The sequence below is a fragment of the Salvelinus alpinus genome, chromosome 2 (genome assembly GCF_045679555.1).
Source record: "Salvelinus alpinus chromosome 2, SLU_Salpinus.1, whole genome shotgun sequence".
Lineage (NCBI taxonomy): Eukaryota > Metazoa > Chordata > Actinopteri > Salmoniformes > Salmonidae > Salvelinus > Salvelinus alpinus.
The window spans coordinates 12,985,911-13,010,198 of NC_092087.1; the positions used below are offsets into that span (position 1 = coordinate 12,985,911).

At 44.0% G+C, this 24,288-nt stretch overlaps 1 protein-coding gene across 2 annotated transcripts in view; it reads right to left on the reverse strand.

Moving 5' to 3' along the window:
- The window catches only part of LOC139554154 (rho guanine nucleotide exchange factor 3-like), a 95,754-nt gene that overhangs the window by 69,673 nt on the left and 1,793 nt on the right, over positions 1–24,288 (reverse strand). Inside the window, exons 1-2 of one of the 2 annotated variants that reach the window (XM_071366989.1) lie at positions 14,602–14,908; positions 8,655–8,714 (exon numbers count right to left, since the gene is read on the reverse strand). In XM_071366989.1, the coding sequence (XP_071223090.1) occupies positions 8,655–8,714; positions 14,602–14,634 (93 nt within the window). In that variant the 5' untranslated portion in view covers positions 14,635–14,908. Of the gene's footprint in view, positions 1–8,654; positions 8,715–14,601; positions 14,909–24,288 lie in introns of those variants that run through there. The other variant, XM_071366990.1, reaches the window with a different exon arrangement.

Consider the following 24,288-nt stretch of genomic DNA (forward strand, 5'->3'; position numbering starts at 1 on the left):
CTACTGATAACTGTGTCCTCTAGGACTACTGATAACTGTGTCCTCTAGGACTACTGATAACTGTGTCCTCTAGAACTACTGATAACTGTGTCTTATAAGACTACTGATAACTGTGTCCTCTAGGACTACTGATAACTGTGTCCTCTAGGACTACTGATAACTGTGTCCTCTAGGACTATTGATAACTGTGTCCTCTAGAACTACTGATAACTGTGTCTTCTAGGACTACTGATAACTGTGTCCTCTAGAACTACTGATAACTGTGTCCTCTAGGACTACTGATAACTGTGTCCTCTAGGACTACTGATAACTGTGTCCTCTAGGACTACTGATAATTGTGTCCTCTAGGACTACTGATAACTGTGTCCTCTAGGACTACTGATAACTGTGTCCTCTAGAACTACTGATAACTGTGTCCTCTAGAACTACTGATAACTGTGTCCTCTAGGACTACTGATAACTGTGTCCTCTAGGACTACTGATAACTGTGTCCTCTAGGACTACTGATAACTGTGTCCTCTAGAACTACTGATAACTGTGTCTTCTAGGACTACTGATAACTGTGTCCTCTAGGACTACTGATAACTGTGTCCTCTAGGACTACTGATAACTGTGTCCTCTAGAACTACTGATAACTGTGTCTTATAAGACTACTGATAACTGTGTCCTCTAGGACTACTGATAACTGTGTCCTCTAGGACTACTGATAACTGTGTCCTCTAGGACTATTGATAACTGTGTCCTCTAGAACTACTGATAACTGTGTCTTCTAGGACTACTGATAACTGTGTCCTCTAGAACTACTGATAACTGTGTCCTCTAGGACTACTGATAACTGTGTCCTCTAGGACTACTGATAACTGTGTCCTCTAGGACTACTGATAATTGTGTCCTCTAGGACTACTGATAACTGTGTCCTCTAGGACTACTGATAACTGTGTCCTCTAGAACTACTGATAACTGTGTCCTCTAGGACTACTGATAACTGTGTCCTCTAGGACTACTGATAACTGTGTCCTCTAGGACAACTGATAACTGTGTCCTCTAGGACTGCTGATGGTTATGTGAATATATCAACAAATTCTCTACATAGAACAACTATCCAATGACCACGTAATAATCCCACTGTCCATGTGCTGTGTTTTTTTATTGGGTGCATATTGTGAATAATATCCATGCTAGACATGAACTACATCTAATTGACAAATTATTTGGTTCACTGCAGCTCAGTGTTATGTACCTAAGGAGGACCTGCAATACTACAAACCTGCCTGAACCATGTCTTCAGGACTATATTAGGCTGCATTGTAGGAAGAGAAGGGGGTAGAGCCCATGGCAAGGTTATTTATACAATGCCAACTGATGTCAGGCTTCCTGTCCGCCAGGATAGAGCAGTGGTCTCTATTCTCTGGCCCGCGGAACACAGGAAGGTAAACCCCTGACTCACCTGTCCTGAAATATACTGGTGACCCTCTGACAAACAGGCTACAGCCCTAACACTGGCCTATAATTAATAAACAAACAGACAGACAGACAGACAGACAGACAGACAGACAGACAGACAGACAGACAGACAGACAGACAGACAGACAGACAGACAGACAGACAGACAGACAGACAGACAGACAGACAGACAGACAGACAGACAGACAGACAGACAGACACAGACAGACAGACAGACAGACAGACAGACAGACAGACAGACAGACAGACAGACAGACAGACAGACAGATCACTTCACTTGTCAGTCCCGGCAGGACGTTGCTGGGGAAAAACACGGACCGATGTGTTGTCTTAAGGGGTCCATCCTCAAGTCTCCACTGAGTTGGTTTTAAGGCCATTGTTTTGGCTTGTTGTTTTTACTTCAGTCTGTTACATAATTTTCAAGAGGCATTTCCAGGCAAAAAGGAATTGACATGGATATATTTTATCCCCAGCTCACAGACGCAAGCACATTGTTCACAGTTTTCACTTGTTTGTTTTTAAAAATCTCTGAACAATGTTTATTAGCCTCGCTTTGCCAGGGTTCAGAAAGAACCTGGTCTGTTTGACCAAGAGAAACCTGGGAAATGTTGACTATTTGCCTGCTGTATCTATCTGAGTTAGTTCAGAGGAAATAGTGCCCCATGTGGGATCATCACCACAGAGACGGTTCTGAGTCCTCTGACCCCACCACAAACATCAGATACAGATCTGACACATCTTCCACTGAACAATATGCAGGATATGATCAAAGCTTAGCTCTTCATGAGAGACTGAGGATGTGACCTGTTAGCCATAAACCTGGTTGGTCCAGTTGACCACTACTCAGTTACCCATAGCTCTGACACAATCATATGTTATGGGATCAGAATGCATGTCTGTGTTCTGGTGTTTGTTTCTGTTTGTCTGTATCATATCCACAACTACTGCGACAGACAGACAGACAGACAGACAGACAGACAGACAGACAGACAGACAGACAGACAGACAGACAGACAGACAGACAGACAGACAGACAGACAGACAGAGACAGACAGACAGACAGACAGACAGACAGAGACAGACAGAGACAGACAGACAGACAGACAGACAGACAGACAGACAGACAGACAGACAGACAGACAGAGACAGACAGAGACAGACAGAGACAGACAGAGACAGAGACAGAGACAGAGACAGAGACAGACAGACAGACAGACAGACAGACAGACAGACAGACAGACAGACAGACTGACTGACTGACTGACTGACTGACTGACTGACTGACTGACTGACTGACTGACTGACTGACTGACTGACTGACTGACTGACTGACTGACTGACTGACTGACTGACTGACTGAATGGGTTAATGGATAGAAGAATGAATGAATAAATAATCAAGGCATCTTCTGTATTACAAAGCTGCAGAGGCCGTCTATCAGAGGCCGTCTATTTTCTCACAAGAGTGAATGGCTCATCCCATACAATTGAAGCTGCTGACGCAAATGCAAAATGAAAAACCAATCGAGCTCATATTGAATTCAAACAAACATGACTAGACAGGAGACAACAGATGCCAATTGTTGTCTGTCCGATAAAAACATGACAAACATACTGGGGGACTGCAATGCATAATAATGACTACCTTTTCCTGCCTTCTCTCTAGAAAGGCCCTTGCTACAGTGACAGTGACGTGTCACATCATTGTAAAATAATATTCCGACACACTGCTGTAGTGACAGTGATGTGAGAGTGTTAGTCAGCGAAAACTGAAAGCTGTTGTACTGTAATGTTTATTACTGACTCTGGTTCTAACAGCACATATGGAGATGAGCAATGTTCTCTGATGTTTTGTTCCCTTTTTAAAATTATTATTATTAGAGTTATTTGGAGCTAATAGAGTTATTTGGCTGTCCCCATAAGATAACCCTTTGAAGAACCCTTTTTGGTTCCAGGTACAACCCTTTTGGTTCCAGGTACAACCCTTTTGGAGAGGGTTCTACAGTATATGGAACTCAAAACGGTTCTACTTGGAACCGAAAAGGGTTTTACCTGGAACCAAAATATTGCATACAAATCTCTATTTAATCCAAGTAGGAGATCATGTCTGTGCTCTGCCACTTGTTGGGCTGAAGTTTTGTTTACATTTAGTGAGGTGTTGTGTAATTTTACGTGATACCAAGGGAGTCTGTTACAGAGGGCTTGGGCCAACTTGGATAGAGTATACACTATGGCACAGTTAATGGCAGAGAGTGTTAGTGTAAAATGGTCTAGACAGTTAATGACAGAGAGTGTTAGTGTAAAATGGTCTAGACAGTTAATGACCGAGAGTGTTAGTGTAAAATGGTCTAGACAGTTAATGACAGAGAGTGTTAGTGTAAAATGTTCTAGACAGTTAATGACAGAGAGTGTTAGTGTAAAATGGTCTAGACAGTTAATGACAGAGAGTGTTAGTGTAAAATGGTCTAGACAGTTAATGACAGAGAGTGTTAGTGTAAAATGGTCTAGACAGTTAATGACAGAGAGTGTTAGTGTAAAATGGTCTAGACAGTTAATGACAGAGAGTGTTAGTGTAAAATGGTCTAGACAGTTGATGACAGTGAGTGTTAGTGTAAAATGGTCTAGACAGTTGATGACAGAGAGTGTTAGTGTAAAATGGTCTCGACAGTTGAAGGCTGTTGTGGTTTGTTTATTCCTCTCTGTCCTGTTAAATATTCCACTCTCTGCACTCCTGTATCCAGCCCAATACACGCACGCACGCACGCACGCACGCACGCACGCACGCACACACGCACACACACACACACACACACACACACACACACACACACACACACACACACACACACACACACCACACCACACCACACCACACCACACCACACCACACCACACCACACCACACCACACCACACAGGGGTAGATAAATAAACTTGATTTACAGCCCAGAACAACTTTCTCACATGAAACCAATTACTCTTAAAGCAACATTTCTAAAAGGTTCAACTTCATATTAATCTCCAACACCACCCCAACATCAACATACACTATATATACTAAGGTATGTGGACACCCCTTCAAATTAGTGGATTCGGGCTATTTCAGCCACACCCGTTGCTGACATAAAATCGAGCACACAGCCATGCAATCTCCATAAACAAACATTGGCAGTAGAATGGCCTTACTGAAGAGATCAGTGACTTTCAACGTGGCACCGTCATAGGATGCCACCTTTCCAAGAAGTCAGTTCGTCAAATTTCTGCTCTGCTAGAGCTGCCCTGGTCAACTGTAAGTGCTGTTATTGTGAAGTGGAAACATCTAAGAGCAACAACGGCTCAGCCACGAAGTGGTAGGCCACACAAGCTCACAGAACGGGCCCGCCGAGTGCTGAAGTGAGTAAAAGTCGTCTGTCCTCGGTTGCAACACTCACTACCTAGTTCCAAACTGCCTCTGGAAGCAACGTCAGCACAATAACTGTTCATTGGGAGCTTCATGAAATGGGTTTCCATGGCCGAGCAGCCGCACACAAGCCTAAGATCACCATGCGCAATCCCAACCGTCGACTGGAGTGGTGTAAAGCGCACCGCCATTGGACTCTGGAGCAGCGGAAACGCGTTCTCTGGAGTGATGAATTACGCTTCACCATCTGGCAGTCTGACGGACGTGTATGGGTTTGGCGGATGCCAGGCGAACGCTACCTGTCCCAATGAATAGTGGAATAATGGTCTGGGGTTGTTTTTCATGGTTCGAACTAGGCTCCTTAGTTCCAATGACATTCTAGACAATTCTGTGCTTCAAACTTTGTGGTAATAGTTTGTGAAAGGCCCTTTCCTGTTTCAGCATGACAATGCCCCCATGCACAAAGCAAGGTCCATACAGAAATGGTTTGTTGAGATCGGTGTGGCAGAACTTGACTGGCCTGCACAAAGCCCTTACCAATACCTCAACCCCAGGCCTAATCGGTCAACATCAGTGCCCTACCTCACTAATGCTCTTGTGGATGAATGGAAGAAAGTCCCTGCAGCAATGTTCCAACATCTAGTGGAAAGCCTTCCCAGAAGAGTGGAGGCTGTTATAGCAGCAAAGGGGGCACCAACTCCATATTAATGCCCAGGATTTTGGAATGAGATGTTCGTGTGTCCATATACTTTTGGTCATGTAGTGTATGTGAAAATGGCGCGTTTATATATTTTGTAGTAAAGAAGATAGAGGGAGATGTGTTTCCAATGACATCATCTGTGTGCCTCATGTGATTTTAAGCATTTATGAGGAGGCAATGCCTACTAATTGACTACTAATTGACTACTAATTGACTACTAATTGGTTGACGATGTCATTGGAAACACTTATCGTCCTCTATCTTTTTTACTACAGAACACATAAACACGCCATTTTCACATACTGTATGTTGATGTTGTGGTGCTGGAGATGATGAATATGACGTTTCCCTTTAAGATGCCATGTTTAGCTCAGAATAAAGGGATTGTATTTGGTCCTGATTGAATACTTTAATCGTCTCATTAGTCTTGTTGTGTGGTTGTGTCCTGTGGTGAGTGGGCAGCCAGTTCCAAGAATCAATGCCATTAATGTATTAGTCCTCAAATCCAGATGAAACTATTCTCATGCTGGATTAGACAGATTTAGACAGAATACTAAATTGTGCTGAGTTGTTACTACAGGTGGCCCCCAGATTAACCTTGATTTCTGGCTGTCTCACGTTCATTCCAATAGCCGAGTGAAAACCAGACTTGGTAGTGTGGCAAAACAAGATTAGGGTCAAATCAACAACTAAGACATTTGCCATTTTCCTCAAAGAGTGGTTGAATACCTTTCACATATCTAGCTATGATCTGGAATACACAGATCTACAGAACAAGATCACTGACATGTGCTGTTGTTGAACCCTGCAAATAAAGTTTGTAGCAAAGATCTACCTGTTGTATCAATTCGGGGAAGCATCAATTCGGGGAAGCATCAAGCTTATCCATTTAATCAACATCATTTTTTGTTACAATATATAGACTCCTATAAATAGAGAGGAGCATCCTATGTGGAATACACGTCGCTTTGGTTTAGAAGCATCAAATCAAATTGTATTACACATATTTAGCAGATGTTATTGCGGGTGTAGTGAAATGCTTGTGTTCCTAGCTCCAGCAGTGCACACATCCCATCTGGCCCTGCTATCGTTAACGAGTGTACAGCCTATTACGACAATCCACAGCATGTTGTTGTTATTGTAGATTTACCGTTGAGTCGCCTGATAGCGATCAATAGGTTCCTCAGCAGAAGGAACAGCAGTGAGAAACAATAGTTGGCCTCCTTTCCCAGTGGTCCCCTGCCAGCGGAGCCTTGTCGATACGAGACCGGGCCATTGTGTGAGCCGACCAGGCCAGTCAGTCAGTCACACTGCTGAACACAGGCCAAACAGGCACGTGGCACCACATCACCTCCCTCCCCCTACCCCTGGCTGTAGTACTGGTCCTAGATCTAGCCCTGCCCTGGCTCAAGCTCTGGTCCTGCCCGGTCTTGCCCGGTCCTGCCCGGTCCTGCACTCTGCTTGCCATGGACTCCAGTCAAACTAACACGGGGCTAGATGACATTACACAGGACATGGCCTGGCCGTAACTCCTACAATAATAGTTTAGTACTTATCATTGATGTGCTCTTGAATAAAAATGTATGAATTCAAAAATAAAACCTTAATAATAGTAGGTACTGTAGGTAAGGAATGTGTTGACTAGAATACTGAAAACAAGTTTGACTGTCTATAGCTAAAGATAATAACACAATGAAGTGTTTACAAGATAATCCAAAAATAGATTGGATCTATTAGAAACCGTTTGTATCTAAAAATAAACAATTCATTCCATGGAGAAATGTTTCCTATTTCTGTCTGACTTTACAACCTGAGTTATATCATTTTAAAACGGTAAAGGGAGGAGTGCTGTTTTAAAAACAATGGTCGGACAAAGACAGTAAAATCACAATGCTCTGCATTCAAACACATCAGTTCCACCTCACATCTGACCTCATCCATCTGTCTTCGCCAGTTCTGGACCTGTCAATCAACTGACACCCCACCCAGATACACTCACAGCTTCCATTATCACCCAGATACACTCACAGCTTCCATTATCACCCAGATACACTCACAGCTTCCATTATCACCCAGATACACTCACAGCTTCCATTATCACCCAGATACACTCACAGCTTCCATTATCACCCAGATACACTCACAGCTTCCATTATCACCCAGATCTGCTGCCTCTACACTTTAAAGAGGAGCTAAGTAGAAACACACGTTGAAGCAGATTCCACATGGTTGGTTTTGTGTTCGGACACGCTCAATGTATTCTGTGGAAACAGCCAACAGCCAACACAAGTTCAAGGCATATACTGTACTGTAACTTATCACTGATACCGTGAAGCATTTTTTCCTGACACCACCCAAAACTATTTTGTTCTTTGACTGAGCTACACACTGTCTGGAGGGTCAAGGTTTCTTCAGTCTTGTCTTTGAAAGTACAGCTCTGGAGCAATTGACGTTGTTGTTGTGGTTGTATGCTGTTAGCTAAGAATTTGGACTTGGCTGCCAATTAATGTCCATGTCAAAACAGCCAAAGCGCCAATAGCATTGTACGGTACTTCAGCATTTTAGCATTGGCCCAACCAAGGAGAACAAAATGTTGACAGTCGGTTTTTATAAATACCCAGCTATTACTTCTGTATTCCCTAAAGGGTCTAGGTAGCACGGACCTTAGGAGATAGAAATAGGCCTGGAAATGGCCTGACCTTTAGGGAAGCAGAGAGTCTCGTAATGACCAGAGAGAAAAGCAAGTTGTTGTCTGCATCACACAGATCATAGAGAAAAAGAGAGAGGGAGAGAGAAAGAGAGAGAGAGAGGGAGAGAGAGAAAGAGAGGGGGGGTTGGGGGAGAGACAGAGAGTTCTCCCTCCTGAACAGTGTTGTTCAATCACCCATTATCACCAATTTAGAATATCACTTATCGGTAGGGGGAGGAGAGACGGGAGCTGGGGAGCTACCGTACAAAGGAAAGAACTGAGGGACCATAAGTCAAAGATGGTGGTTAAGATGGTCCTAACAAGTTCATGTCAGAGAGATAGCGATAGAGTGGAAAGGAGGGGTGAAGACAAAGCCAGTGTTCTAAGATGAATCTGTACTCACGTTGATGTCCAGGCTGCACAGGCTGAGAGAGTCCACATCCCTCATCTGTTTCCTCTTCTTCTGTAAACACACAATAACAACACAAAGGGTGAGTGTTAGGGAGAAGATTGAAGTTAAGTAACTGAATTAAAGTAATTTACTACCTCACACGGTTGCTAAGCTACAGGTTGACCTGTGAAAACCAAAAGAGGTTTCTAACCTTTAGGGTCTTTCATGATTGATAAAGGTTAAATGAAGGTATGGAGGCTATGAGGCCAGTGAGAAGAAGAGGTACAGCCTCTTTCTATATGGAGGCTATGAGGCCAGTGAGAAGAAGAGGTATAGCCTCTTTCTATATGGAGGCTATGAGACCAGTGAGAAGAAGAGGTACAGCCTCTTTCTATATGGAGGCTATGAGGCCAGTGAGAAGAAGAGGTACAGCCTCTTTCTATATGGAGGCTATGAGGCCAGTGAGAAGAAGATGTACAGCCTTTTTCTATATGGAGGCTATGAGGCCAGTGAGAAGAAGAGGTACAGCCTCTTTCTATATGGAGGCTATGAGGCCAGTGAGAAGAAGAGGTACAGCCTCTTTCTATATGGAGGCTATGAGGCCAGTGAGAAGAAGAGGTACAGCCTCTTTCTATATGGAGGCTATGAGGCCAGTGAGAAGAAGAGGTACAGCCTCTTTCTATATGGAGGCTATGAGGCCAGTGAGAAGAAGAGGTACAGCCTCTTCCTATATTTTTCATACTCCGATTCAGAGTTTCGATAGGAATGAAACATGCATGTGCCTAAGGCTAACAGAAATCCAGCATACAGTAAGCCAATCACTGGTGCACTTAATAGTTGTCTCTACCCCAAGCATTTTAGTAGATAAACTAGGCTGCTATATTTACAGGCCTAGCAGCAGTTAGTCTACATGGATTCCATCCGCTGTTTCCTTCTACTTGGCATTGTATTCTTCACAGGCTGTAGTGTGTTATTATTGTTGCCCTATAACAGTTTAATTTCCATGACAACAAGTGTTCTCCAGCTTGGTTTTCCAGGGCTTCTCTGAGGTCAGGGAGAGCAGTTGAACAATGTATGTAATGGAACACAGGAAGCACAGAGAGAAAGATGAATTATGTATGTGAACTCAGTACAACACGGTACACACTCAGGTTGTACAACTGATGTATATTTGGCCTGAAACAACGGAGTTTGTCTGCACAAAAATCTCTCCACAAAGCTTGTGTATTGTCTCCACAACGTCTCCACAGACGCACACACATTGCCTGGAGCTGAGCTGAACACACTAATGACACATCCTTCCTACTTTAAACAGAACATCACAACACACTCCAACGGATCTTCTCGAGCTGAACAATGGGGAACATGGAGCACAACGCAGACAGGTGTGTTGTTTGGAGCGTGTTACATACTGTATGGAAGCCTTATGCAAATAGTCTTGGTAGCACAGACGTATCTGAACACTTTACAGTGGGCTACAAAAGTATTGGGATCGTGATCATTTTGTTGTTGTTTTGGCTCTGTACTCCAGCACTTTGGATTTGAAATGATACAATGACTATGAGGTTAGTTCAGTAAAAAATTACAGCACTTTTTGTACGTAGTCCCCCATTTTAGGGGACCAAAAGTATTGGGACAATTTCATGTGTATTAAAGTAGTCAAAATGTAGCATTTGGTCCCATATTCCAAGCGCGCAATGACTACATTAAGCTTGTGACTCTACAAACTTGTTGGATGCATTTGTTGTTTGTTTTGGTTGTGTTTCAGATTATTTTGTGCCCAATAGAAATGGATTTAATTTTGGAGTCACTTTTATTGTAAATAACAATAGAATATGTTTCTAAACACTTCTACATTAATGTGGATGCTACCATGATTACGGATAGTCCTGAATGGATCGTGAATAATGATGAGTGAGAATGTATGTTACACATGATGAAAAACCTTTTCTTAACAGGAAATGACTGGCGCCCTTAGTTCTACCGTAGTTTGTGGAGAAAACGTCTTCCGGTAAACTGACTACTCTAGGTCATCATTATTTTAAATCTTATTAAGCGTTCAGAGAAACACAACTGGTTCGACTGAAAGGAAACCAGTCATAGTTCATGGAACTGAAAGATTCACCTCCAATTAATAGTGAAACTTTACAGAGAGCTTTATCTTACAATTAACATTTCTTCATTAACATTTGAGTGACAGATCTATATTGAAGATATTGGTATGTATACAGTTAGTTTACAGAGACATTCTGACATGGATATTATGATGAAGCCTGGAGTCAACAACTCCGCAGCATCACCCCTTGTCACCATTTCCATCACCAACCCCCTGCCCTTCTCCATCACCAACCCCTCCCCTTCTCTATCACCAACCCACTTCCCTTCTCTATCACCAACCCCCTGCCCTTCTCCATCACCAACCCCTTCCCTTCTCTATCACCAACCCACTTCCCTTCTCTATCACCAACCCCCTGCCCTTCTCTATCACCACCCCCTGCCCTTCTCCATCACCACCCCCCTTCCCTTCTCCATCACTAACCCCCTGCCCTTCTCTATCACCACCCCCTGCCCTTCTCCATCACCAACCCCCTTCCCTTCTCTATCACCAACCCCCTTCCCTTCTCCATCACCAACCCCCTGGCCTTCTCCATCACCAACCCACTTCCCTTCTCCATCACCACCCCCTGCCATTCTCCATCACCAACCCACATCCTTCTCCATCACCACCCCCTTCCCTTCTCCATCACCAACCCACATCCTTCTCCATCACCACCCCCTGCCCTTCTCCATCACCAACCCACATCCTTCTCCATCACCACCCCCTGCCCTTCTCCATCACCAACCCACATCCTTCTCCATCACCACCCCCTTCCCTTCTCCATCACCACCCCACTTCCCTTCTCCATCACCAACCCACTTCCCTTCTCCATCACCAACCCCCTTCCCTTCTCTATCACCAACCCCTTCCCTTCTCCATCACCACCCCCTTCCCTTCTCCATCACCACCCCCTTCCCTTCTCCATCACCACCCCCTTCCCTTCTCCATCACCACCCCCTGCCATTCTCCATCACCAACCCACATCCTTCTCCATCACCACCCCCTTCCCTTCTCCATCACCACCCCCTTCCCTTCTCCATCACCACCCCCTTCCCTTCTCCATCACCACCCCCTGCCCTTCTCCATCACCAACCCACATCCTTCTCCATCACCACCCCCTTCCCTTCTCCATCACCAACCCCCTGCCCTTCTCCATCACCAACCCACATCCCTTCTCCATCACCACCCCCTGCCCTTCTCCATCACCAACCCACATCCTTCTCCATCACCACCCCCTTCCCTTCTCCATCACCACCCCACTTCCCTTCTCTATCACCAACCCCCTTCCCTTCTCCATCACCAACCCCCTTCCCTTCTCTATCACCAACCCCCTTCCCTTCTCTATCACCAACCCCCTTCCCTTCTCCATCACCACCCCCTTCCCTTCTCCATCACCACCCCCTTCCCTTCTCCATCACCAACCCACATCCTTCTCCATCACCACCCCCTGCCCTTCTCCATCACCAACCCACATCCTTCTCCATCACCACCCCCTGCCCTTCTCCATCACCAACCCACATCCTTCTCCATCACCACCCCCTTCCCTTCTCCATCACCACCCCACTTCCCTTCTCCATCACCAACCCACTTCCCTTCTCCATCACCAACCCCCTTCCCTTCTCTATCACCAACCCCTTCCCTTCTCCATCACCACCCCCTTCCCTTCTCCATCACCACCCCCTTCCCTTCTCCATCACCACCCCCTTTCCTTCTCCATCACCACCCCCTTCCCTTCTCCATCACCACCCCCTGCCCTTCTCCATCACCAACCCACATCCTTCTCCATCACCACCCCCTGCCCTTCTCCATCACCAACCCACATCCTTCTCCATCACCACCCCCTTCCCTTCTCCATCACCACCCCCTGCCCTTCTCCATCACCAACCCACATCCTTCTCCATCACCACCCCCTTCCCTTCTCCATCACCACCCCACTTCCCTTCTCTATCACCAACCCCCTTCCCTTCTCCATCACCAACCCCCTTCCCTTCTCTATCACCAACCCCCTTCTCTTCTCTATCACCAACCCCCTTCCCTTCTCCATCACCACCCCCTTCCCTTCTCCATCACCACCCCCTGCCCTTCTCCATCACCAACCCACATCCTTCTCCATCACCACCCCCTGCCCTTCTCCATCACCAACCCACTTCCCTTCTCCATCACCAACCCCCTTCCCTTCTCCATCACCAACCCCCTTCCCTTCTCTATCACCAACCCCCTTCCCTTCTCCATCACCAACCCCCTTCCCTTCTCCATCACCAACCCCCTTCCATTCTCTATCACCAACCCCCTTCCCTTCTCTATCACCAACCCCCTTCCCTTCTCCATCACCAACCCCCTTCCCTTCTCCATCACCAACCCCCTTCCCTTCTCTATCACCAACCCCCTTCCCTTCTCCATCACCAACCCCCTTCCCTTCTCCATCACCAACCCCCTTCCCTTCTCCATCACCAACCCCCTTCCCTTCTCTATCACCAACCCCCTTCCCTTCTCTATCACCAACCCCCTTCCCTTCTCTATCACCAACCCCCTTCCCTTCTCTATCACCAACCCCTTTCTCTTCTCCATCACCAACCCCCTTCCCTTCTCCATCACCCACTCCCTGCCCTTCTCCATCACCAACCCCTTTCCCTTATCCATCACCAACCCCCTTCCCTTCTCCATCACTCCCTTCCCTTCTCCATCACCAACCCCCTTCCCTTCTCCATCACCCCTTCCCTTTTCCAGTGCAACTTCCCAAGCCCTATAACCCCCAGCCCCCATCTCGTAAACCAACACCAGGTAAAAATTGTAAAAAATTATTCCCGTAGAAAGAATCATACATAAAGAACGTGTTAGCTTAGTGTCAAAACGTTTCACTAGTTTATATTCACTCAGCCTAGTTCACATTAAGGCACGTCTTTGCTCTAGAGGCACAGCAGGTGGAGCCGGTCCAGGGAACACGTAACACTTTGTGTAAAGAGTGACAGGTGACGAGTCTCCCCCCCCCCCCCCACACGCACACACCTTATCATACAGATCATTGAGTGCATGGGGACACAACAGATGGTGACTAGCTCTCTGTTTGACTATACAGTGAAACTACCTCTGTTTCCTCCAGACCAGAGGATGTTGTGAAGACCTGTTCATCTCACTAATATGTGACAGGTCTGTCCTAAAAGGTAGTACGTAGTGTGTGATTGGACAATTCACATTTTGTTTTGCATAACCTACTAATAGAACATTACAGATGATGTTCAACATTGAATAAAGAATATTACACGTTATTAGACAATAATTATTTTGGCAGTTTATGCATTCCCTTAGCTAAGCAGGATCAAGTACTAGTAACATTGCCTGATTATTGGCTTCCAACAGTTATGCAATTCAACTATCGCTTAACTTGTAATGCAGGCTGAAACAGAAAAATATAAAAGACATGGTAATTTCAGGGTTGGTAGGACTCTCACTATAACTATCCTCCAGAGCAGGGTTGGTAGGACTCTCTCACTATAACTATCCTCCAGAGCAGCGCTGGTAGGACTCTCATTATAACTATCCTCCAGAGCAGGGTTGATAGGACTCTCTCACTATAACTATCCTCCAGAGCAGCGCTGGTAGGACTCTCATTATAACTATCCTCCAGAGCAGCGCTGGTAGGACTCTCATTATAACTATCCTCCAGAGCAGCGCTGGTAGGACTCTCACTATAACTGTCCTCCAGAGCAGCGCTGGTAGGACTCTCACTATAACTGTCCTCCAGAGCAGCGCTGGTAGGACTCTCTCACTATAACTATCCTCCAGAGCAGCGCTGGTAGGACTCTCATTATAACTATCCTCCAGAGCAGGGTTGGTACCTATAAGACCTCTCCTCTTACTCACCTTCTGATGCACAAACAGACAACACCCCATCATGAGGGACCCCTGAGCCGGTTTGCTCCCCAGAGTCACGTTAACGGTTTCCTTTCCCACCGAGGGCCACTGCTAGCCCAGATCCAGCCCGTTCTTCAGATAGCCCAGGTTACACAGACTCAGATCTAGTCTGCTCCTCTGCTAGCCCAGGAAACAAGGGTCTCACATCCAGATTGCTCTTCACACACAGGGTCCACAGAGGTGTGTATGTGCCTGTGTCTGTTTGAGTGTGTGATAGAGAGAGAGCCCCATGCGTGAGCGACAGCCAGACGAGGCCGAGTCGCGCTGCTTCACAACAGGATGTAGCGAGAGGAGTAACTGAGCTGATGCTATATCGGGCCTGACGAGTCACAAAGGCCGACAGATCACAGACCACACACCACCCTCCTGCCCTGCTACCTCTCGGCCTGGCAGACAATGCAGTCTCTGGCCACAGATAAAGAGAGCAATATTAGGGGTGCAGTGCTATTGCACTCTCTTCATGACCATTAGGTTCTGTGGCCCACTTCTCACACCCATTACTGAGGTCAATAAAGAACTGGCAGTACTACATGCCTTAAAAGCTTTATTTCCAATGAAAAAAATCCATGCTGTTGGAAATGTGTGACAGTGTGAAATACTGTGTTAACCATCACATACTGTGTTAACCAATGTTTACCATCACATTCAATGTGATCATCTTACTCCATATCAAATCCAATGTATTTCCCCTATGGGAATCAATAAATGTTTTATTCAATCACTCGTCATTCCAGCCCTGGTGACACAGATAACCTGATAACAACATTGCCCATATTTGGGAAAGAAACAACTGTGCAGTGGATGGTAAAGTATTTAGTTAACTGCCTACAATACAGTAGGTGTATGACAGGATGTTGTTCACCTAACAGAGTGGTGCTTGTGAGAACAGGAAGCTAACAGGAAACTAACAGGAATCTAAGACGCTACAGTGAGTCACATCTTCCTGGAAGCATTTCCTGTATTTCCTGAATGCGAGGTGGGGGGGGGGGGGGGGGACCATAACAGATAGCTAAGACTGAAGTCCTCAAGACAACAGTGGTTGGGACTATACCTTTAACCTTAATAAAGAAAGTATGTCCGCAAAACATGCTCCTGTGTAACTGTGTATTACTTAAGTACGTGTGGATTACAAAAACCGTCTTGAGACAAGATAAAACAAGAACATGTACAGCTGATTTATAGCCTACAGTTTGTAGCAGTAAAGAGTGACTTCCTCAAAATACCTGCTTGCTGCAGCCAGATACATTAAGGGTGACACTACGCATCAAGTTCAATAGTAATCATCTGACAATAACTCATGTTATAAAATACATGTCTGAAATATGCCCCTGAAGGTGCAGTTTCAACCACTTTGAAGTGTTTTACGAACTGCAGTACAAGTTCTATTTAAATAACCTCATCTGTAATTAGCATTAATGATGTCGCCGCATTGACTTACTGTTACTTTATGCTTCAATCCAAAATGTTTTATTTAATTAATTTGTTTTATGTTTCATAAGTTGAAAACGTTCTTGTGTTGATCGAAATTCTGCATTCATTAGAATTAGATTTATATATATATATTTTAAATGCTTCATATCCCATTCCTGTCTGAAAACCTCAATCAAGGTGTTTGCTGATCAATATGAGATTTTGTAGATTTTTGAGCTAATGCTATAGCCGACAAAGTGTATAGGCTAGACCACAACATTAGATAACCTCACTGGAAACGACATGTTATCATGTTGTCCTAGTCTTGTGGTCCGAGATTACAAGAATACTTTCGAGATTTGCCGCAAGTTACTCTAAAGGTTAGGAGAAGGACAAACAACAGGTCCACACAGTTCAACTGTAGTGAATACACACACACACACACACACACACACACACACACACACACACACACACACACACACACACACACACACACACACACACACACACACACACACACACACACACACACACACACACACACACACACACACACACACACACACACACACACACACAGCTAGTAATTATCCAGGTACAGGGTGCAAAGGATTTCAGAAAGTGCCAGGTAGAGTCTGACTCTTGACTAGTGGCTGCCAACTCCAGACTGAACACGTCGCCCAGGTGGAATTCCACATGGGGAAAGAAATCCTCAGAGAAAAATAGATCACTGCACCCAGTTAACTCCGGTTGAAACGTTGCAATGATGTACAGTACCAGTCAAAAGTTTGGACACACCTACTCATTCAGGGTTTTTTCTTAATTTGTGCTATTTTCTGCGTTGTAGAATAATAGTGAAGACATCAAAACTATGAAATAACATATATGGAATCATGTAGTAACAAAACAAGTGTTAAACAAATCAAAATATAGATTATATTTGAGAGTCTTCAAAGTAGCCACCCTTTGTCTTGATGACAGCTTTGCACACCCTTGGCACTTGTTGACTGCTTTTCCTTCACTCTGCGGTCCAACTCATCCCAAACCATCTCAATTGGGTTGAGCTTGGGTGATTGTGGAGGCCAGGTCTTCTGATCCAACACTCCATCACTCTCCTTCTTGGGCAAATAGCCCTTACACAGCCTGGAGGTGTGTTTTGGGTCATTGTCCTGTTGAAAAACCAATGACAGTCCCAACTGTATCGCTGCAGAATGCTGTGGTAGCCATGCTGGATAAGTGTGGCTTGAATTCTAAATAAATCACAGACAGTGTCACCAGCAAAGCAGCCCCACACCATCACACCTCCTCCTCCATGTTTCACGGTGAGAACCACACATGCGGAGATCATACGTTCACCTACTCTGTGTCTCACAAAGACACGGCGGTTGCTACCAAAAATCACTAATTTGGACTCATCAAACCAAAGTATAGATTTCCACCGGTCTAATGTCCATTGCTCGTGTTTCTTGGCCCAACCAAGTTTCTTCTTCTTATTGGTGTCCTTTAGTAGTGGTTTCTTTGCAGCAATTTGACCATGAAGGCCTGATTCACGCAGTCTCCTCTGAACAGTTGATGTTGAGATGTGTCTGTTACTTGAACTCTGTGAAGCATTTATTTGGGCTGCAATTTCTGAGGCTGGTAACTCTAATAAACTTATCCTCTGCAGCAGAGGTAACTCTGGGTCCTTCAGCATTTCACTACACTCGCAATAACATCTGCTAACCATGTGTATGTGACCAATAAAATTTGATTTGGGTCTTTCTTTCTTGTGGCAGTCCTCATGAGAGACAGTTTCATCATAGCGCTTGATGGTTTTTGCGACTGCACTTTAAGAAACTTTCAAAGTTCTTGATATTTTCCAGAATGACTGACCTTCATGTCTTCAAGTAATGATGGACTGTAATTTCTCTTTGTTTATTTGAGCTGTTCTTGCCATAATATGGACTTGGTCTTTTACCGAATAGAGCTATCTTCTGTATACCACCCCTACCTTGTCACAACACAACTGATTGGCTCAAACGCATTAAGAAGGAAAGAAATTCCTAAAATTAACTTTTAACCAGGCACACCTGTTAATTGAAATGCATTCCAGGTGACTACCTCATGCTGGTTGAGAGAATGCCAAGAGTGTGCAAAGCTGTCATCAAGGCAAAGGATGGCTACTTTGAAGAATCTCAAATGTAAAATATTTAGATTTGTTAAAAATGTTTGGTTACTACATGATTCCATATGTGTTATTTCATAGTTTAGATATCCTCACTATTATTCTACAATGTAGAAATGAGTAAAAATAAGGAAAAGCCCTTGAATGAGTAGGCATGTCCAAACTTTTGACTGTTTATGATAGCATTCATGTAACGGGTTTCGTCCTCTTCGTCTGACGAGGAGTAGTAGGAAGGATCGGAGGACCAATGTGCAGCGTGGTAAGTGTCCATAATGATAATTTCATAAATCAAAACGAACACTGAACGAAAAAAACAAAAGTACAAACAACCCGAAACAGTCCCGTATGGTGAAAACACTAACACAGGATACAACCACCCACAAAACACAGAGGAAAACAGGCTACCTAAATATGGCTCCCAATCAGAGACAATGACTGACACCTGCCTCTGATTGGGAACCATACTAGGCCAAACACAGAAATAGACAACCTAGACATACAACATAGAATGCCCACCCACATCACACCCTGACCAACCAAAACATAGAAACATACAAAGCAATCTATGGTCAGGGCGTGACAATTCGATAGTCTTTATTACACTCATAGGAACAGGGGAAACCAATGTGTCAGACGAACAAAGTTCCGATAACACTAAGATGAGAGGAAAAATGTAACAAATTGTACAAACTCAGCAATTTATGCGGAAATGGTGCAACCTTTAGCCAGAACAGGTTTCTTTAGAACTCAGTGTCAGTTTAAATGGTGGAGGAGAGAGTTGGTGAGTACAGCAGTGAACACAAATGGCACCCTATTCTCTAGTGCACTATGTAGGGAATAAGGGTGCCATTTGGGACCGCAGTCGTAGCCTCTAAACCTGATCTCCAGGTTGAAGGAACAGAACGTTCATAGCCTGGAGATAAATACATATGATTAATAAACCTTGAAACTTGATACAGTCATGTGTTGGGACAAAGAAGATAGCAACACTTTCATAATGATTTATTGTAACTCATTGTATTATGAATAATCATGAATAGTCATTTGTATTTAGTGTATGAACTATGTACTACTAATACATTTGGATGGAAATGTGTTATGTGGCTAACAAATCGGAAAACAAGTCAGAGTGAGTTGATGAGTGGAAAACGGCATCATCTTCCCTCCAACTCTCCCTGCTATGAAATAACAGGGAGAAAGAGGGAGGTAGGAGACAGGGAGGTAGGGAGGACTACTCCCATGTGCTGTGCTGTTCTGTACCAGGAGCCAGGAAAGACTGAAATAAAACATACCCTGTCAGCCAGTCTCTATGGAGGTACATAGTCAACCACTTACACAGCTGTCTTCATCCCACCCTGTGTCTTCAAGTGAGGATACTTACTGTATACCATGATGATGTATCTCCTTCAGATCACGAGACATTGTAGGGGTTAATGGTACTGTGAGAGTGAACAGGACATTTAATTATCAAAAAGTACACCAATGGGGGCTATACGCCGAAAGAAGTTGGTTTTTAAAGAAAAAAAACAATGTCAATTAACTGTCCTCCAAAGCCTCCCCCTCCCCCACAAATGTTCACCGTCAAAGTGAAAGATTTTACTAGCTTAAAATTGCTAATACAGTTTTTTTCTATCGCTTAGGTGCAATTTACTCAAGTATGTGTTACATTTTCCAACGCTTAGTACAAAGCTCCAAACAGATCATCAAAAAGGCAGTTGTTTCAAAACTCAAAGCACATTTTCTATTGACTAAGTACAACACACACAAGCATCCATTCCCCTTTTCACCACTAACTGCTTTTCACATTGTAATGCTCACATTACTTTGGTTATGATTTTCTTCTCATTTGTTAAATACATTTGACTATTACTTAATCCGACTGCTCTTAATTTATAATCACATAACCATTTGGTAAACCTCTGGATTTTAAACTGGTTTTGTCTACTACAGATTTTGAGAACTACATAATGAAAATGTATGTTTGTAAATGATAAACATATAAAGTATGATATGATACTGTATGTACTACTAGGACTATTATGACTTGTTTTTGTATCTGATATTGACGAGATCGGAATGTAATGCATCCGCTATACAGTAAACATGTATCAAACATGAAGTTGCTCTGGTCTTTCTGATGGGGGGGGGGGGTCACACTGCTTCACTAGAGTTGCATTGGCCAATACAGTACTGTAATAGCATAATATATGCCATTTACGTAGCAGGTGTTTTTGTCCAAAGTGGCAACAGTGAGTCCACATACAGTATTTTTGTATATTACCCCGGTGAGAATAGAACCCACCACTCTGGTGTTGCTAGTTCCATGCTCTTAATAACGTAGCCACACAGGACAACTACAATACATAATTACAATACAATACTGTAAATTACAATACATGATGAAAATACAGGCGGAAGGTACAGGATCGTCATCCCCATGAGTGTACCACTCTCCTTCAGGCCATGGATGAGGCATGCAATGACATCAATCCAGACCAAAGTCAGGCTTGGATTCTCCATGCCAAAAGGTTTTTCACTAAGGGGACATGAAAAATGAGGACATTTACTGCCATATTGATGAGACCCAATGGCCAAATTCTCAAGCCAGGCTCGATGCTAACTAGCGTCTGCTGAACATTGTGTTTCTGTCATTCATTTCATTCGTTTCTTTTGATTACAATACACCAACCGTATGTTGTAAATATATCTAAACAATACATTTATTTTTTGCATCAATAATTGGAAAGATGTCTTCAATGATCACACCTTTGATCACAAATGGGATAGACATAAACATTTTTGATGGGTCAATTTTGATGAGTTGTGCAAGTGTATTGCCTGATTTGAAAACAATACAATGTTCTGTAATTTGCAGTATTTTAGCATACATTGAAAGGGCAATGTTGAAACATGTATCTTGCATGTTTTGCTATTGGATGAACTGGTTGCCTCAACAACGACTTTGAGAAGATATCAGTATGTTGTGTTTTGGTGATCACTGTTCTCATGGTATTTCACAGTACATGTATATTTTGGATAAAGTGTTGTGTGGTGAAAGATGTCTCCAAACAAAATGAATGCACAATAAAATATACATGTTACAAGTGTTACCAGTTTGGACTTTTGTACTAAGAGTTTTGAAAATTCACCACATACTTATGAAAATAGCATCAAAAAAAGTATACTATGTGGGTGGCCAGCCTGGTCTCATAGACTCAAACGTAACATAGTAAACGTAAATCCGAGACACTCGAAACATGTAAATCAAAGTAAGTAGTGGATAATTATTACAAAGGAGGTTTTGAGAGTCTGTAGTGAGAGTCACTGGCATCATGAAGAACCAGACCAGACCAGACAGAGAAGCTCATTCCTCCACTATGATTCAGCTTATTTAAACAGCTATATAGCTAACTACTGCTGGCAGAAGGAAAGCAGCTGTTCCTGTGACAGTGTTTTAGACAGGATACCTTATCGTAATCTCTCGTCAGGACTTTTGCTCGAGATAGATACAGCATTGCTCAGAGTAGTGGCTAATGCTTTTGTATTCAATTCACACTCAACTCGCGCAGCCAGCCTCGAGCGAGGAAAAACACAACGACAAATTGGTCAGCTTGATGTGTGTGTGTGTGTTTTCGCGTGTGTGTGCTGAAGACAAAGGTTTTGATGGGGAGATGTTGACGTTGTGCTGCCCGTTAGGAGCTGACGGAAACAACCTCTGCAGCAGGTCCAGGTTCATGCACGCATGCACGCTCACACACACACACACGCTCACACACACACACACACACACACACACACACACACACACACACACACACACACACACACACACACACACACACACACACACACACACACACACACACACACACACACACACACACACACACACACACACACACACACACAGACATAGGGGTGGCCTGCCCTGTTGAAATTACACAATGACAAGCAAAAGGGAAACCAAGCCCTTTTCAGTTCAGTTGATAAAGTGTTTTGTTGTTGGTTCCAAAAAAATATTGTCAGTGAATAGTAATGCCAAAGAACTATATGCTAGCTAGCATAAGGCGAGGGTAAATGCCTTCTGATCAATCATTTGGAATGTGCTCCATATGCCCATGTGCTAACTACACTGAGACAAAAATATAAACCCAACATGTTAAGTGTTGGTCCCATGTTTCATGAGCTGAAATAAAAATTCCCAGAAATGTTCCATACGCACAAAAAAAGCTTATTTCTCTCACATTTTTGCCACAAATTTGTTTACATCCCTGTTGGTGAGCATTTCTCCTTTGCTAAGATCCTCGACAGTGGTGGCATATCAAGAAGCTGATTAATCAACATGATCATTACACAGGTGCACCTTGTGCTGGGGACAATAAAAGGCCACTCTTGTGCAGTTTTGTCACACAACACAATGCCACAGACGTCTGAAGTTTTGAGGGAGCGTGCAATTGGCATGCTGACTGCAGGAATATCCACCAGAGCTGAGAATTTAATTTTCATTTCTCTACCATAAGCCGCCTACAATGTCATTTTAGAGAATTTAGCAGTATGCCCAATACCCTCACAATCACAGACCACGTGTAACCACGCCAGCCCAGGACCTCCAAATCTGGCTTCTTCACCTGCGGGATCATCTGAGACCAGCCACCCGGACAGCTGATGAAACTGTGGGTTTGCACAACTGAAGAATTTCTGCACAAACTGTCAGAAACCGTCTCAGGGATGCCCATCTGCGTGCTCATCGTTCACACCAGGGTCTTGACCTGAATGCAGTTTGGCGTCGTAACCAACTGCAATGGGTTACTGCTCACCTTCGATGACCACTGACACGCTGGAGAAGTGTACTCTTCATGGATGAATCCCGGTTTCAACTGTACCTGGCAGATGGCAGACAGCGTGTATGGCGTTGTGTGGGCGAGTGGTTTGCTGATGTCAATGTTGAGAACAGTGTCCCCCATGGTGGTGGTGGTGTTATGGTATGGGCAGGCATAAGCTACGGACAACGAACAGAATTGCATTTTATCAATGGCAATTTGAATGCACAGAGATACCGTGATGAGATCCTGAGGCCCATTGCCTCAGGATCTCATGTTTCAGCATGATAATGTAAGGCCCCATGTTGCAAGGATCTGTACACAATTCCTCATGTTTCAGCATGATAATGTAAGGCCCCATGTTGCAAGGATCTGTACACAATTCCTCATGTTTCAGCATGATAATGTAAGGCCCCATGTTGCAAGGATCTGTACACAATTCCTCATGTTTCAGCATGATAATGTAAGGCCCCATGTTGCAAGGATCTGTACACAATTCCTCATGTTTCAGCATGATAATGTAAGGCCCCATGTTGCAAGGATCTGTACACAATTCCTGGAAGCTGTAAATGTCCCATTTCTTCCATGGCCTGCATACTCACCAGACATGTCACCCATTGAGCATGTTTGAGATGCTCTGGATCGATGTGTACAACAGCTTATTCCAGTTCCCGCCAATATCCAGCAACTTCGCACAACCATTAAAGAGGAGTGGGACAACATTCCACAATCAACAGCCTTATCAACTCTATGCGAAGGAGATGAGGCAAAAGGAGGTCACACCAGATACTGACTGGTTTTCTGATCCACGCCCCTACCTTTTTTTAATGGTATCTGTGACCAACAGATGCATATCTGTATTCCCAGTCATGTGAAATCGATGTTAGAAATAGCAACTCTCGGCCACTGTTGACCATGTAAATTGACTGATTTCCTTATATGAACTGTGACTCAGTAAAATCTTTTAAATTGTTGCATGTTGCATTCATATTCTTGTTAAATGTAACTAGCTAGATGTTTCCTATATTAATACCTTTAATTCTTTAGAAACAAACAGCACATTTTGACAGAAGAAAAAGCCAGAAGCAGTTGTTTTGGAACATTCTCCAGAGTGCAGACGATAGATTGGTTGCTGTAAATGGTCTGGCTGTGTGTGTCTAAAGCATTGTATTTGGGCAAACTCCTTTTTTGGAAACCTGTTCGTATTCTGCCTCCTCCGCAACACACGCTCCCATTCCC